The 17,904-nt window shown below is 40.5% G+C and overlaps 1 protein-coding gene across 3 annotated transcripts in view; it reads right to left on the bottom strand.

Moving 5' to 3' along the window:
- Positions 1 to 6,044: 6,044 nt before the first annotated feature.
- LOC130931079 (microtubule-associated protein RP/EB family member 3-like) overlaps positions 6,045 to 17,904 on the bottom strand; it is a 29,526-nt gene continuing 17,666 nt past the window's right edge. The window contains exons 5-7 of one of the 3 annotated variants that reach the window (XM_057859564.1): positions 17,483 to 17,625; positions 17,173 to 17,325; positions 6,045 to 8,092 (exon numbers count right to left, since the gene is read on the bottom strand). In XM_057859564.1, coding sequence (XP_057715547.1) covers positions 8,024 to 8,092; positions 17,173 to 17,325; positions 17,483 to 17,625 — 365 coding nt within the window. In that variant the 3' untranslated portion in view covers positions 6,045 to 8,023. The remainder of the gene's footprint in view (positions 8,093 to 17,172; positions 17,326 to 17,482; positions 17,626 to 17,904) is intronic. The other 2 variants (XM_057859566.1, XM_057859565.1) reach the window with 2 other exon arrangements.

Genomic DNA, 17,904 nt, shown 5'->3' with positions numbered 1-17,904 from the left:
GTGCCGAGAGTCCTGACATGTTTTTAGAACGTTTCCTGGAGCTCCTTGGCCCAAAAGTGTTTTTTGACCGTTTTTGAAATTTTGAAAAAAAGCGTAAGTACCCCCCCTTACAAAAAAGTCAAAAATTGACTTTTCTCAAAAGTCAACTTTTTGGGCATATTTGGGCTCTGCCGAGAGTCCTGACATGTTTTTAGAACGTTTCCCGGCGCTCCTTGGCACAAACATTTTTTTTGACCGTTTTTGAAATTTTGAAAAATGCGTAAGTACCCCCCCTTACAAAAAAGTCAAAAATGGACTTTTCTCAAAAGTCAAATTTTTGGGCATATTTGGGCTCTGCCGAGAGTCCTGACATGTTTTTAGAACGTTTCCTGGCGCTCCTTGGCCCAAAAGTGTTTTTTGACCGTTTTTGAAATTTTGAAAAAAAGCGTAAGTACCCCCCCTTACAAAAAAATCAAAAATTGACTTTTCTCAAAAGTCAACTTTTTGGGCATATTTGGGCTCTGCCGAGAGTCCTGACATGTTTTTAGAACGTTTCCTGGCGCTCCTTGGCACAAACATTTTTTTTGACCGTTTTTGAAATTTTGAAAAATGCGTAAGCACCCCCCCCCTTAAAAAAAAGTCAAAAACTGACTTTTCTCAAAAGTCATTTTTTTTGGCATATTTGGGCTTTGCCAAGAGTCCTGACATGTTTTTGGAACGTTTCCCGGCGCTCCTAGGCTCAAAAGTGATTTTTGACCGTTTTTGAAATTTTGAAAAATGCGAAAGCACCCCCCCTTACAAAAAAGTCAAAAATGGACTTTTCTCAAAAGTCAACTGTTTTGGCCTATTTGGGCTGTGCCGAGAGTCCTGACATGTTTTTAGAACGTTTCCTGGCGCTCCTTGGCGAAAAAATGATTTTTGACCGTTTTTGAAATTTTGAAAAATGCGTAAGTACCCCCCCTTACAAAAAAGTCAAAAATGGACTTTTCTCAAAAGTCAACTGTTTTGGCCTATTTGGGCTGTGCCGAGAGTCCTGACATGTTTTTAGAACGTTTCCTGGCGCTCCTTGGCGAAAAAATGATTTTTGACCGTTTTTGAAATTTTGAAAAATGCGTAAGTACCCCCCCTTACAAAAAAGTCAACTTTTTTGGCATATTTGGGCTGTGCCGAGAGTCTTGACATGTTTTTAGAACGTTTCCCGGCGCTCCTTGGCCCAAAAGTGTTTTTTGACCGTTTTTGAAATTTTGAAAAATGCGTAAGTACGCCCCCTTACAAAAAAGTCAAAAATGGTCTTTTCTCAAAAGTCAACTGTTTTGGCCTATTTGGGCTGTGCAGAGAGTCCTGACATGTTTTTAGAACGTTTCCTGGCGCTCCTTGGCGAAAAAATGATTTTTGACCGTTTTTGAAATTTTGAAAAATGCGTAAGTACCCCCCCTTACAAAAAAGTCAAAAATATACTTTTCTCAAAAGTCAACTTTTTTGGCATATTTGGGCTGTGCTGAGAGTCCTGACATGTTTTTAGAACGTTTCCCGGCGCTCCTTGGCCCAAAAGTGTTTTTTGACCGTTTTTGAAATTTTGAAAAATGCGTAAGTACCCCCCCTTACAAAAAAGTCAAAAATTGACTTTTCTCAAAAGTCAACTTTTTGGGCATATTTGGGCTCTGCCGAGAGTCCTGACACATTTTTAGAACGTTTCCCAGCGCTCCTTGGCTCAAAAGTGATTTTTGACCGTTTTTGAAATTTTGAAAAATGCGTAAGTACCCCCCCTTACAAAAAAGTCCATAATGGACTTTTCTCAAAAGTCTTTTTTTTCTGGCATATTTGGGCTTTGCCAAGAGTCCTGACATGTTTTTGGAACGTTTCCCGGCGCTCCTAGGCTCAAAAGTGATTTTTGACCGTTTTTGAAATTTTGAAAAATGCGAAAGCACCCCCCCTTACAAAAAAGTCAAAAATGGACTTTTCTCAAAAGTCAACTGTTTTGGCCTATTTGGGCTGTGCCGAGAGTCCTGACATGTTTTTAGAACGTTTCCTGGCGCTCCTTGGCGAAAAAATGATTTTTGACCGTTTTTGAAATTTTGAAAAAAAGCGTAAGTGCCCCCCCTTACAAAAAAGTCAAAAATGGACTTTTCTCAAAAGTCAACTTTTTGGGCATATTTGGGCTCTGCCGAGAGTCCTGACATGTTTTTAGAACGTTTCCCAGCGCTCCTTGGCCCAAAAGTGATTTTTGACCGTTTTTGAAAAATGCGTAAGTACCCCCCCTTACAAAAAAGTCAAAAATTGACTTTTCTCAAAAGTCAACTGTTTTGGCCTATTTGGGCTGTGCCGAGAGTCCTGACATGTTTTTAGAACGTTTCCTGGCGCTCCTTGGCGAAAAAATGATTTTTGACCGTTTTTGAAATTTTGAAAAATGCGTAAGTACCCCCCCTTACAAAAAAGTCAACTTTTTTGGCATATTTGGGCTGTGCCGAGAGTCTTGACATGTTTTTAGAACGTTTCCCGGCGCTCCTTGGCCCAAAAGTGTTTTTTGACCGTTTTTGAAATTTTGAAAAATGAGTAAGTACCCCCCCTTACAAAAAAGTCCAAAATGGACTTTTCTCAAAAGTCAACTTTTTGGGCATATTTGGGCTCTGCCGAGAGTCCTGACATGTTTTTAGAACGTTTCCTGGCGCTCCTTGGCACAAACATTTTTTTTTTGACCGTTTTTGAAATTTTGAAAAAAAGCGTAAGTACCCCCCCTTACAAAAAAGTCAAAAATTGACTTTTCTCAAAAGTCAACTTTTTGGGGATATTTGGGCTCTGCCGAGAGTCCTGACATGTTTTTAGAACGTTTCCTGGCGCTCCTTGGCCCAAAAGTGTTTTTTGACCGTTTTTGAAATTTTGAAAAAAAGCGTAAGTACCCCCCCTTACAAAAAAATCAAAAATTGACTTTTCTCAAAAGTCAACTTTTTGGGCATATTTGGGCTCTGCCGAGAGTCCTGACATGTTTTTAGAACGTTTCCTGGCGCTACTTGGCACAAACATTTTTTTTGACCGTTTTTGAAATTTTGAAAAATGCGTAAGCACCCCCCCCCTTAAAAAAAAGTCAAAAACTGACTTTTCTCAAAAGTCATTTTTTTTGGCATATTTGGGCTTTGCCAAGAGTCCTGACATGTTTTTGGAACGTTTCCCGGCGCTCCTAGGCTCAAAAGTGATTTTTGACCGTTTTTGAAATTTTGAAAAATGCGAAAGCACCCCCCCTTACAAAAAAGTCAAAAATGGACTTTTCTCAAAAGTCAACTGTTTTGGCCTATTTGGGCTGTGCCGAGAGTCCTGACATGTTTTTAGAACGTTTCCTGGCGCTCCTTGGCGAAAAAATGATTTTTGACCGTTTTTGAAATTTTGAAAAATGCGTAAGTACCCCCCCTTACAAAAAAGTCAAAAATGGACTTTTCTCAAAAGTCAACTGTTTTGGCCTATTTGGGCTGTGCCGAGAGTCCTGACATGTTTTTAGAACGTTTCCTGGCGCTCCTTGGCGAAAAAATGATTTTTGACCGTTTTTGAAATTTTGAAAAATGCGTAAGTACCCCCCCTTACAAAAAAGTCAACTTTTTTGGCATATTTGGGCTGTGCCGAGAGTCTTGACATGTTTTTAGAACGTTTCCCGGCGCTCCTTGGCCCAAAAGTGTTTTTTGACCGTTTTTGAAATTTTGAAAAATGCGTAAGTACCCCCCCTTACAAAAAAGTCAAAAATGGTCTTTTCTCAAAAGTCAACTGTTTTGGCCTATTTGGGCTGTGCAGAGAGTCCTGACATGTTTTTAGAACGTTTCCTGGCGCTCCTTGGCGAAAAAATGATTTTTGACCGTTTTTGAAATTTTGAAAAATGCGTAAGTACCCCCCCTTACAAAAAAGTCAAAAATATACTTTTCTCAAAAGTCAACTTTTTTGGCATATTTGGGCTGTGCTGAGAGTCCTGACATGTTTTTAGAACGTTTCCCGGCGCTCCTTGGCCCAAAAGTGTTTTTTGACCGTTTTTGAAATTTTGAAAAATGCGTAAGTACCCCCCCTTACAAAAAAGTCAAAAATTGACTTTTCTCAAAAGTCAACTTTTTGGGCATATTTGGGCTCTGCCGAGAGTCCTGACATATTTTTAGAACGTTTCCCAGCGCTCCTTGGCTCAAAAGTGATTTTTGACCGTTTTTGAAATTTTGAAAAATGCGTAAGTACCCCCCCTTACAAAAAAGTCCATAATGGACTTTTCTCAAAAGTCTTTTTTTTCTGGCATATTTGGGCTTTGCCAAGAGTCCTGACATGTTTTTGGAACGTTTCCCGGCGCTCCTAGGCTCAAAAGTGATTTTTGACCGTTTTTGAAATTTTGAAAAATGCGAAAGCACCCCCCCTTACAAAAAAGTCAAAAATGGACTTTTCTCAAAAGTCAACTGTTTTGGCCTATTTGGGCTGTGCCGAGAGTCCTGACATGTTTTTAGAACGTTTCCTGGCGCTCCTTGGCGAAAAAATGATTTTTGACCGTTTTTGAAATTTTGAAAAAAAGCGTAAGTGCCCCCCCTTACAAAAAAGTCAAAAATGGACTTTTCTCAAAAGTCAAATTTTTGGGCATATTTGGGCTCTGCCGAGAGTCCTGACATGTTTTTAGAACGTTTCCCGGCGCTCCTTGGCACAAACATTTTTTTGACCGTTTTTGAAATTTTGAAAAATGCGTAAGCACCCCCCCTTTAAAAAAAGTCAAAAATGGACTTTTCTCAAAAGTCAACTTTTTGGGCATATTTGGGCTCTGCCGAGAGTCCTGACATATTTTTAGAACGTTTCCTGGCGCTCCTTGGTGAAAAAATGATTTTTGACCGTTTTTTAAATTTTGAAAAATGCGTAAGTACCCCCCCTTACAAAAAAGTCAAAAATTGACTTTTCTCAAAAGTCAACTTTTTGGGCATATTTGGGCTCTGCCGAGAGTCCTGACATGTTTTTAGAACGTTTCCCGGCGCTCCTTGGCACAAACATTTTTTTTTTGACCATTTTTGAAATTTTGAAAAAAGCGTAAGTACCCCCCCTTACAAAAAAGTCAAAAATTGACTTTTCTCAAAAGTCAACTATTTGGGCTCTGCCGAGAGTCCTGACATGTTTTTAGAACGTTTCCCGGCGCTCCTTGGCACAAACATTTTTTTTTTGACCATTTTTGAAATTTTGAAAAATGCGTATGTACCCCCCCGTACAAAAAAGTCAACTTTTTTGGCACATTTGGGCTGTGCCGAGAGTCCTCACATGTTTTTGGAACGTTTCCCGGCGCTCCTAGGCTCAAAAGTGATTTTTGACCGTTTTTGAAATTTTGAAAAATGCGAAAGCACCCCTCCTTACAAAAAAGTCAAAAATGGACTTTTCTCAAAAGTCAACTGTTTTGGCCTATTTGGGCTGTGTCGAGAGTCCTGACATGTTTTTAGAACGTTTCCTGGCGCTCCTTGGCGAAAAAATGATTTTTGACCGTTTTTGAAATTTTGAAAAAAGCGTAAGTACCCCCCCTTACAAAAAAGTCAAAAATGGACTTTTCTCAAAAGTCAACTGTTTTGGCCTATTTGGGCTGTGCCGAGAGTCCTGACATGTTTTTAGAACGTTTCCTGGCACTCCTTGGCGAAAAAATGATTTTTGACCGTTTTTGAAATTTTGAAAAATGCGTAAGTACACCCCCTTACAAAAAAGTCAAAAATGGACTTTTCTCAAAAGTCAACTTTTTGGGCATATTTGGGCTCTGCCGAGAGTCCTGACATGTTTTTAGAACGTTTCCTGGCGCTCCTTGGTGAAAAAATGATTTTTGACCGTTTTTGAAATTTTGAAAAATGCGTAAGTACCCCCCCTTACAAAAAAGTCAAAAATTGACTTTTCTCAAAAGTCAACTGTTTTGGCCTATTTGGGCTGTGCCGAGAGTCCTGACATGTTTTTAGAACGTTTCCCGGCGCTCCTAGGCCCAAAAGTGTTTTTTGACTGTTTTTGATATTTTGAAAAAATTCGTAAGTACCCCCCCCCCCTTACAAAAAAGTCAAAAATTGACTTTTCTCAAAATAAATATAAATATCATTAATTACCTTTGTTTTATGGCTGGGTTCAAACAAAAGTGGTTGCGCGACATCTGTAAACTGGGATTTCCAGGGTAAAACGGACAAATTAAAAATAGTTCGGGGGCTTGATACGCCATGAATCTGCTATGGTGGAATATAGACATATTGTTCTATCGAACACAACAGTTGTTTTGGCTTAAAATACAGCAGTTTCTTTTAAAAAGGAGTGCAAGAGCAGAAAATGCTTTTTCAGTCTCGTCTGTGTTTTCTGCCATATATATATATACATACATACATAAAACGTAACTCATTGTCCGCTCTTGACAACAATAAGACCATTTCATTTAAACTTGGAGGATTGACTATGAATGCTCATGTTTCAATGCCATTTGGCAGCGATCATTTCCTGCCAATGTTTCCCAGTCAAAATGGATTGGACGTCTAGTGCCGTCAATAGCAGCAAGTAAGTAAAATACTGTAGGTGCCTGACTAAGGGTTAATAGAAAGTGCCACCGTAGTTTGCTGTTTAAATTTATTGGTATGCACCAGTGGCGTATTGATACATAAATCTGTCTCGATAATGTTCCAATAAAACAATGTTAAGTCTTTGAGCAAAAAAAAACAACAAAAATGTCAAAAACAGCCAAATTGGTGATGGTGTATGCTTGAATCTCAGCTATCGGTTACATATTGAACAGCTTTTTTTTTTCTAATTTGCAGTATCCATATTTTTCTACCCTGATTTTCATCGACGAAAACCTACCGTAAAAATTATGGTTCCCAAAGAAGAGAATGGAAAACTTATACTATGCCATTTTATATGTAGTTCACAGTTTTATGCAGTCATATGTCTCAAGGGAATCCTTACAAAAAGAGGACAATTAATTTCACAATTGTTTATTGAAAACTCCAAATGACGAGCGTTCCGTTCCGTCCATGATGTTTATGCTGTGTATGAATTTCACTTCTCAAGCGATTTGCAAAATGAATAAAAAAAAAAAAAAAAAAAAAGAAGCAAAACAGGAGGCAACACGGAGACTTGTTTAAACGACCGCTATTGACGGCAACAGATATCCGATCATTCGATTGCTGCCAGCCCCTCCTTGTTCAAATGGATTGGACATCTATCCACGTCAATGGCAGCTAAAGAATTGAATCTTGTCAACCTTGTAACAGACTAAAAAAATGAAATGTTGCATTTAACATCTGGCCTGCCCAGACCTAGATGAAGTCACATTTTCATAGATCACCCAATGACTGTATGATTAGTGACTTAAACCATCTCAAATCCAAATTCTTTCCATCATTTGGCAATCTATGCATACGAGTTATAATGTTTGCCACCTTTGACTGGTCATTAGCCTAACCAAAAAAAAAAACATGTTGCATTTACCAGCATGACATAAGACAGAATATCCACATGAAATACATTTTTACAAAATATCACTCATTCACAGTCAATGTATCACATTCTCATGCTCAGATATGTGGCTGGTCAATCATAATAATCATTACGTTCCGATCCCATCCGTCGAAGTACTGTCCCTCTACGTACTATAAACCCGCTCGAGCAGAAACCAAAAAAGCTTCGCGTCAAGTTTTCTCGTACAGCAGGTTTCTGCTACAAGGTGATCCAAAAACTATAAGTTAAATAAATAAGAAAAACTGCTATCAAAAAGTCACTTGAGTTTTTGTTGTTGTTATTGTTGTTGCGGTGCGTTTCAAAAGTGCTGCGACGCCACGCACCCAAGGCAAAATAAATACTGTAACCCCTTATCGAGCAAAAATCCAAAACGTGTTTACTGTATTTACAGACCTGTCTTCTCGGTGATAACCGTGTTGACGTACGGCTGTGGGTTGGTTGACGGCTTAAAGTAACATGTGATGAGGATGGGGAATGAAGTTATAAGTGAGGGGTGGGAAGGTGGCCAGTGATTTTAATAGGTAAGAGCGTGCACAAAGTAGAAATCAAACAACGAAAGAGGAGAGCGATAGGGCTGTGTTCAGTATTCATCCTGGTCCAGGTGGGCTTGTTCGTCAAGTTCTTCATCTTCTGGAGGCGCGAAGCCCTCCTGGAACAAACAAGGAGCACAGCGATCAAAATAAAGTACTTTTCCGATTGTAAGCCGCTAATTTTTTTCCTCTCCTTTTGAGCCCTACGTGCTCTGAGTACATAAAGTGGGGCAAATAAGTATTTAGTCAACCACTAATTGTGCAAGTTCTGCCACTTGAAAATATTAGAGAGGCCTGTAATTGTCATCATGGGTAAGCCTCAACCATGAGAGACAGAATGTGGGAAAAAAAACAGTCACATTGTTTGATTTTTAAAGTGATCCTCTGATTTAAATACATGTAGGCTCTAATAAACCACAATTGTTCTCTTGTACTAAAATATGTTGTTAGAAACACATAAAATGTTAAATCAATGGCAATATCTTATAATATTTAGTCCATATTTTGACCGTTAGTTGGCGCCATGGTTTGCGGGCTCGCAGTGATGACGTAACTGGTATCTTTCCGAATGTGTAGTGTGTTCAACAATTGCTTATTGCTGCCTAAACTCGCGAAGTAAAATGCCACGATGTGCTGCTTTTGGATGCAATTTCCAGTCAAATGGAAAAAAGGGGAGTGAGTGGTCAAGGTGGAATTATTATTTTTAGTGAATAAATGTGCATAAGTGGACGCTTCTCCCCCTTTTTGGTCCCTGTATGCATGTATACTACCCACCACGCGTTACAACTGGCGCCCGAACATTTTTCTTGGATCCTCAGTCAAGTAAGGGTCCCATCGCATCTGCAATAATGGTTTTGGATCTGTCCATTTATTTTTATTCGTCGGTCCCACAGCGGCTTTTCGGATCAGTCTATTTTATGGAATCGACGGCCTAATCGCGGCTGCGATATTGCCATGGGATCGGTCTAATTCCTGGATCTTCGAGTGAGTAAAAAAACGCGGATTTGGATTAGTACTGCGATCTTTTTTGTTGACTATTCTTCGTGGGAGTTTTCCCCAAATCATACTAAATAATTAAAGCACTATGGCACGCTACAGTGACGACAGTGACTCTGACGTGGACCTTACAACATTGTTGGAGTTCGTCAGGGAATGCGTGTTTGCGTACTGCTGAGCTCCCGAGTGAAGAGTGGTCAAGGTGGAAATATTATTTTTTGTGAATAAATGTGCATAAGTGGAAGCTTCTCCCTTTTCTGGTACTTTTATGCACGTATCCTAGCTACCACGCGTTACAATGTACAAGACCTGGATTACACAAGGTGTGCTCTTTGGCCTGTACTGTATGTAAAGCACACGACAGCTCTGGATGCTAACAATCTACATAATTATTAGTGATGCACGATAATACATTTTTCAACCGGTACCGATAACCGATAATTTCCTCCTCATTCCTACCGATAACCGATAATGTTAAGCCGATAATTCTATTAAAAGATTTATGTAAAATTTTAAACAAAAAATATTACTGTACAAAAATATAATTTATTGCTCTTTTTTTTTCAACATAAAATATGAACAAGTCGTCAATTCCAACATCTAAATAATGACATTGTGTTATGATAAACTTTTGGCAACAATTACTTACAGAGTAAATACCTAAGTTGCACAAAAATGCCTTTAAAAGTAAGCCATTCCTAACATAACATTAATACACTGCAAAACACACTTCCTTAAAACTAGTCAGTTTTAAGTGTAAATCTATTGGAAATAAGTTAAATTATCTGCCTGCCATTTCTCTCAGATTTCTTGGAAGAAAAATAGCTAGCTGAAAATAATCTCATTTTAAGCAATACATTATTATACTTAATCCTAAAAAAAACTTGGAAGAAGAAAAGATTTTGAATATTTGTGGCTACAGAATATTATTGTTATTTCATTACAACAGGAATGTGCATATTTAAATTAATAAGTGTTAATAAGTGCCAATAAGTTTAGATTATCTACTGTGACTGTAATTGAGCAGACAAATAAGTTAAATTAATTTGAAAAGTGATTGCTAATGTTATATGCTTTGTTGCACACTGTGAAAATGATTAACTCAAAAGAGCGAGATGTCATGTACCCATTCTGCAGCGCTTTGTTTACATTTGCGGCACTCACGAGTCGCGACATTCGCTTTACAGCAGCTAAACTGATAAACAGCAGTACTATTTGGATGCAGTTGGAGCTCGCATCTCCGTGCGTGTTGTTTTGTGCCTGAGTTTTGTTAAGCCGAAAATAAAGGCAGCATTACAAAGTCATCTGACCGCTCGTCATTTTACATACTGAATGCATTATTGACGGGCTGACTTCGTTTTCTCCATGTTTAAATTATCATCTAACCACTGTGCCGTCATGATAAGCTTGCTTACTGGACATCACTTTTCCAAATGTAGTGGTGAAAATGTGATTGGCATGGTTTTCATGAAGAATGGTGGTCGTATAAACTGCATTATTTTTTCATCCAGGGCTTTGGCTCTCGGGTCATTTCGGTAAAAAAAAAAAATCGTGTCTCGTCTCGGCGGCAGCTACGTTCGTATCGGATAATCCGCCCGCACCGGCTGGTTTGCCGCGGCGTATTCGGGGCCTGGCTCTGCTCACATGCCGTGAGGGAACGCTCAAGAAACCGGGGTGTTCGCCGGAGGTCCTGAAGCCGGGGAACCGGGCTCTGCCCGCCCCGTCAACGGCGAGACGGCGGCGGCCCGCCGGACCGGCCAGAGCCGCGGGCTCCGTCGGAAGACGGCTACTTGCCGACTATCGGTCTCCAGTCGTGCCGGTGTTTAGCCTTAGATGCGAGTTTACCACCCGCCTTGGGCTGCTTTCCCAAACAACCCGACCCTGTATCGTCACAAGCCCCTAGTTTAACTTAGTGTTTACAATAGCTTTAGCATTCCCGCTAGCAGCAGCAGCCTGGTATTCGTTCCAAAAATCTTTGTGATGCAGTTTTAAATGGATGCTGGGTTAGTGGTTTTGAATGAGGACGCTTTCTTTCGGCCTCGTGGAACTTCTGCGGTACATGTTTCGCAAATGGCGAGCGCGTTGTTTTTTTAGTAACAGCCGCCATAATATTCAACTATTTCTTGTCGTGTAACTCCGCCTCCTCCCTCAGGGGCTTCAGAGAGGGGAGGGGTTGAGGAGGCGGCGTGCTGAATTCTTCGGTTGTGCACATTTGGAGGCTAAATCAAGTATATAATTATCGGATTGCATTATCGGTTGAATTTTTTATTATCTGGAATATCTGTGTGACGTCATAATTGCCATTATCGGCCGATAATTATCGGCGACCGATATTATCGTGTATCTTTAATAATTATATTGGGAAAACGTTTGAAAATGCAATAAGCTTACTTTGAATATCTGCTAATAAAACCGGAGTTCCCGAATCCCAACAGCATGCACTCTCGCTCCCAACCGGGGTTCCCAACAGGACTCTCTCGCATCACCAGTTTTGCCCAACTTTTGTCTTATCAGGTATTTGCTGCACGCATTTTTCCCTGAAACTCTTCTTGTGAACGACCGACAGTGCTGTCCTGCTCTTCACTTTTCAGATCTGGTTCAAATAGGAAGTTTAGAACTGACAACATGTTGGGAAAGCTAACGAGTGACAAGCTGGAATTTCGGCATTCGGGGCCAGTGACGTCACGCACTGCGACGTAACAAGAATGGCGACCTATCACTTAAAATAATTTTAAAAACTTTATTAAAACAAAAACATTAAGAGGGGTTTTAATATCAAATTATTATAACTCATACTAACATTTATGTTTTAAGAATGACTTGTCTTAAAAATAGAGGATCCCTTGAAAGAATTTATTTGCAAATCATGGTGGAAAATAAGTATTTGGTCAATACCAAAAGTTCATCTCAATACTTTGTTATGTACCCTTTGTTGGCAATAACGGAGGTCAAACGTTTTCTGTAACTCTTCACAAGCTTTTCACACACTGTTGCTGGTATTTTGGCCCATTCATCCATGCAGATCTCCTCAAGAGCAGTGATGTTTTGGGGCTGTCGTTGGGCAACACGGACTTTCAACTCCCTCCACAGATCTTCTATGGAGTTGAGATCTGGAGACTGGCTAGGCCACTCCAGGACCTTGAAATGCTTCTTACAAGCCACTCCTTTGTTGCCCTGGCTGTGTGTTTGGGATCATTGTCATGCTGAAAGACCCACTCATCTTCAATGCCCTTGCTGATGGAAGGAGATTTTCACTCAAAATCTCAATACATGGCCCCATTCATTCTTTCCTTTACACAGATCAGTCATCCTGGTCCCTTTGCAGAAAAATAGCCCCAAAGCATAATGTTTCCACCCCCACGCTTCACAGTGGGTATGGTATTCTTCAGGTGCAATTCAGTATTCTTTCTCCTCCAAACACGAGAACCTGTGTTTCTACCAAAAAGTTCTATTTTGGTTTCATCTGACCATAACACATTCTTCCAGTCCTCTTCTGGATCATCCAAAAGCTCTCTAGCGAACCGCAGACGGGCCTGAACGTGTACTGGCTTCAGCAGGGGGACACGTCTGGCACTGCAGGATTTGAGTCCCTGGCGGCGCATTGTGTTACTGATAGTAGCCTTTGATACTGTGGTCCCAGGTCTCTGTAGGTCATTCACTAGCTCCCCCCGTGTGGTTCTGGGATTTTTGCTCACCGTTCATCATTTTGACGCCACAGGGTGAGATCTTGCATGGAGCCCCAGATCGAGGGAGATTATCAGTGGTCTTGTATGTCTTCCATGTTCTAATAATTGCTAATAATAATCTAATGATTACAGAAAACGTTTGGCCTCTGTTATTGCCAACAAAGGGTACATAACAAAGTATTCAGATGAACCTTTGGTATTGACCAACAGGGTCCCCCCAGGATTGATAAATCTAAATTCAAGACTTTTAAGACCGTTTTTAATGCCATTTTAACTGAAAATGAATACTTTGGCCCACCCATTATTTAGATAATATTGAATCAAAATAAACAAATGAAGCACTGAACATCAAATTTAACCTCAATTACTAAGTGTGTTTGACAAAAGAATGCACATTTATTGAAGATACAATTAAAACCCATTTAAAGTAACATTATAAAGTCTTTCAGAATTTTTTTAAACACACATGCGCACGCACGCAATAACTATAGGCAAAAAGAGGAGGAGGACAGGACTCAGCCATCTTCTGTAACAGGCTAGTGCACCTGCCAAGACCCCAGTGAACATGGCTAACTGTTGAGTTAAAACGGCGAAATTCACTTTTATTCGAAAGGCAAACCGTGCTTTCTTGTCCCGTGTAGCCCACTGGCGCTCTCTGTGCAGGGCTGTTGGTGCGATTTCATAACCCGGACATAATGTCATTTTTGGTCGACATTGTCGGCACAATGTTGGTCAAATCGTGTTTTGTTACAGAGTCGGTTGTGGGAGCGTTCCCGACGTCATAACTGCAGCCAATTAAAGCTCATCAAGACTATTTAAGCCCAAGCGATCCAAAAGAAGGGTGCCGAGATATTAACTTGCTGGGCGCCATTCGACATCTTGTAGTCTCGAATTTCGTGCATTTCTAGCTTGTTTGTCTGCCACCCTGTTTTGAAATACCCTACGATGTGCTGGTATTTGAGTGTATTTGCCTTATCAGCTCTCTGCCTACCGCTTAGGTTAATATTATTGATCCCAGTCAACCTACTGTCATAAACCCATTGTGTTATTCCCCATTTTCCGCGAATGCGTGTATTTTTCTTTGTATTTAATAAACCCTTGAAGACATCCTTCCGTTGTTTTCTGCTTTGAGGTACAACCTTGTTTCCTCAGTTGCCCCAACATCGGCAACAAAATAAACCACACATTTCCAAAGATGGACTCTCTTCCTCAGCTCCACGGTCCAGTAGTAATTTAATTTCGTTATGTTTTCAGTTTAATTTAGCTAGTTCCAACTTGCTATGTTGATAATTGCGATGTTTGTTTACCGCTTTTCATCTTACTACGAAGACAGAGGAAGTGACGATCGGCCCGCCATGATATTTACGTCATCAGCGATCATGCTGTGACCCAGGAATTTAACGCTTGCTTTCACATACGCCTCGTCCCGGACATTTTACTAAGAATCAACCTGTCAAATGTCCGCATAAGCTCCGTGTCAGTCGACCCGGGAAATTGCTTTCACATACAAGACCTGTCCGTTTAAATCCTGGGATTTAAACTGTGTTCTGGTGTATGTGATAGGGGCTTAAATGTAACTTGTAGCGTTAGCATATAATTCGCGCTAGCAATAGGCTAATGCTCATGGCAAGCGGTCTCTTAAAGCAGGGGTTTTCAACCCAGTCCTCAAGGCACACTGTGGGTCCTGGTTTTTGTTCCAGCCGATCCAGCAGAGACAGTTGAACCAATGAGGCTTCTGCTAAAACAAGCCACACCTGACTGCAATCAACTGATTGCACTTGTAAAACACCAGATTGGGGAAAAAGTGTTGTCATCTTGTTTGGTAAGAATGAAATCCTGCACCCACAGTGTGCCTTAGTGGAATAGGTTGGGAACCCCTGTCTTAAAGTGATACTCTTCCTTAAATACATGTAGGCTCTAGTAAACCACAATTGTTCTCTTGTACTAAAATATATCGTTAGAAACACATAAAATGTTAAATCAGTGGCAATATTTTATAATATTTAGAACACATTTTGACCGACAGTTGGTGCCATGTTTTGCGGGCTCGCAGTGACGATGTAAAGGGGATCTTTCCAAATGTGTAGCTTATACAACAATTGCGTATTGTTGCCTAAACTCGCGAAGTAAAATGCCACGATGTGCTGCTTTTGGATGCAATTTCCTGTCAAATTGAAACAAGGGGAGTGACGTGAGTGGTCAAGGTGGAATTATTATTTTTTGTGAATAAATGTGCATAAGTGGAAGCTTCTCTCCTTTTTGGTCCCTGTATGCATGTATCCTACCTACCACGCGTTACAACTGGCGCACGAACATTTTTCCTGGATCCTTAGTGAAGTAAGGGATCCGTCTATTTTCTGGATTCGACAGTCCCACAGCGGCTTTTCGGATTCGTCTATATTGTGGATTCGTTGGCCTGATCGCGGCTGCAACGTTATCATGGGATTGGTCTAATCCCTGGATCTTCGAGTGAGTGAAAAAAAACGCGGATTTGGATTACTATTGTTATCTTTTTTGTTGACTATTCTTCATGGGAGTTTTCCCCAAATCATACCAAATAATTAAAGCACTATGGCACGCTACAGTGACGACAGTGACGACAGTGACTCTGACATGAACATTACTTTTATGTTGGAGTTCGTCTGGGAACGCGTGTGTGTCTACCGCTGAGCTCCCGAGTGACGAGTGGTCAAGGTGGAAATATTATTTTTTGTGAATAAATGTGCATAGATAGAAGCTTCTCCCCCTTTTGGTACTTTTATTCACGTATCCTACCTACCACGCGTTACAATGTACAAGACATGGATTACGTTCGATTCCAGGATTTGTTCGCGTCAGATGACAAATTTAATGAGGACAGTTAGCACACGACAGCCCTGGATGCTAAAAATCTACATAATTATACTGGGATTGTCATATCTGTATGCCTTCTCAGTTGTTTTTTCTTTCCAGCATCTGATTCAGCTGGATGGGCGGGGCCGTGGCCGCACACCTGTGGCGCATTAGGAGCGCTCACTATTTAAGGACTCCTGTCACCGTCTGCGAGTGTCGGACTATTGCATATGCTTGTTCCTGCCTTGCTTACCGCTGTGTGCTCATCGTCATCCTCGGTGCCTTCCGACGTTCTTCGGTCGTGTTCTGGTTTGATCTTATTTACTTTTGTGCTCTTCTGGATTTTGTAGTTAGGATTTTGTACTCTGTTATATTCACGCCATCTTGGGTGCTCTTTTAGTTGTACTTGTTATATCCGCGTTTTCTAGCGTGCTCCCTAAGTTGTACTTGTTATATCCGCGTTTTCTAGCGTGCGTCCTAAGTTGTACTTGTTATATCCGCGTTTTCTAGCGTGCGTCCTAAGTTGTACTTGTTATATCCGCGTTTTCTAGCGTGCGTCCTAAGTTGTACTTGTTATATCCGCGTTTTCTAGCGTGCGTCCTAAGTTGTACTTGTTATATCCGCGTTTTCTAGCGTGCGTCCTAAGTTGTACTTGTTATATCCGCGTTTTCTAGCGTGCGTCCTAAGTTGTACTTGTTATATCCGCGTTTTCTAGCGTGCGCCCTTTGTTGTACTAATTAAACACAAACATTTGCTCTATTGATCTCCTGGTCTGTGTTTTTGGATCCACATTAACGGCTTGCCGTCATAACAGGGATAAGTTTGAAAACGCGATAGCTTACCTTGAGGAACGTAAACCGGTGTTCTCAACAGCATACACTCTCTAGCTCCGTTATCATTGAGACGCACTTGCCGCGAGTACATTACCAGTTTTTCCCAACTCGTCTTATACTGTATTTCCTGCTCTCATTTAGCCTTTGCTGCTTGTCTTGTGAACGACCGACAGTGCTGTCCTGCTCTTCACTTTTCCGATCTGGTTCAAATTGGAAGGGCAGAACCGACAACATGTTGGGGTAGCAAAGAGTGACACGCTGAAAGTTCGGCAACGGGCCAAGTGACATCACGCACTGCGATGTAACAAGAATGGCGACCTATCACTTAAAATAATTTTACAAACTTTGTTAAAATGAAAAAATTTAGAGGGGTTTTAATATCAAATTATTATAACTCATACTAACATTTATCTTTTAAGAATTACTTATCTTAAAGATCGAGGATCACTTTAAACTTGGACAATTTTTTTTTCCATTTACACCTCGTGGCGTCCAGGTGGGTACAATTAATTGAAAATATTTTACTGTTTTCCTAATGAGTGTATTATCACCAAGTTGGCGTTTTCTTTGTAGATAGACGCTACAATATGTGCTCGTCTGTCTATGTTCATTTGAAATAGTTGGAAACCTTTATTTTTTTATTTATTTATATTCTTTTTTTTATTTATTTTTTTTATTTACAGACGAAAACATTTTAGTAAACTTTGAAAATTAAAAGGGCTGCCAAAAACAACACTCTTTACAGTCAGTCTTTTGTGTGATATTCATTGTACATTGTACAAAATGGCAGCTCCCTGAGATGTTATTCCACAAATTCCCCTTTAACGAGACTTTTGTAATGGAGACTCGTACCTCTGTGGCGTAAAGGATTTCGATTATCCTGCTGAGTACCGGGTTGCTCTCACTCTCATGTTCCTGGCAGATAAGCTCGATATCCCGTAGTTTACTGAAATAAAAATCTCTTTCTTTTTCTAGCCCGTCGACAGTCAGCTTCAACTCCATCAACTGTAGCGAAGAGAAAAAAATAAAATGTGATTCAACTGTCATGCTGACTCCAAACAGATAATGCAGAGCCAAAATGGGGTAACGGAATAAAATATGCTGTAAAAGGAAAATATCAATGGCGAGGGAGAGATTCAGTTTTACGGCTAAATTCTTAAACCTGTTGATTGAGCTCTGTGATCTCCGCGTCACTGCCGCCGTTTCGGGATAGAGTGGAGTTCTTCCTCAAGGCCGGGTTGTTGTGTTGGACCCGCTGTGGCGTCGGCATGTTTTTGGGCACTGTCGGAGACGTCCTCTGCGGTCCTGGTGGCCATCAGAACACGGGTGAGAAACACTAAAATTTGAGTTCATTTTGCTTTTTAGAAGCGCTAATATGATGCTGCCTCAGTCACTGTATGCAAACTAGTATATTTTTCGGACTGTAGGTCGCACCTGGGTATAAGTCGCATCAGCCAAAATAAGTACAATGAAGAGTAAAAAACAAACAAACAAACACAAATATAAGTCGCATTCTTGAGGGGCATTTTCTAATTTATCAGAAACCAAGACAAACATTATGTGTTAAAGTAATAATGGTAGAAT

Source organism: Corythoichthys intestinalis, chromosome 15, assembly GCF_030265065.1.
Source record: "Corythoichthys intestinalis isolate RoL2023-P3 chromosome 15, ASM3026506v1, whole genome shotgun sequence".
NCBI lineage: Eukaryota > Metazoa > Chordata > Actinopteri > Syngnathiformes > Syngnathidae > Corythoichthys > Corythoichthys intestinalis.
This window is presented reverse-complemented; position numbering and strand designations above follow the sequence as displayed.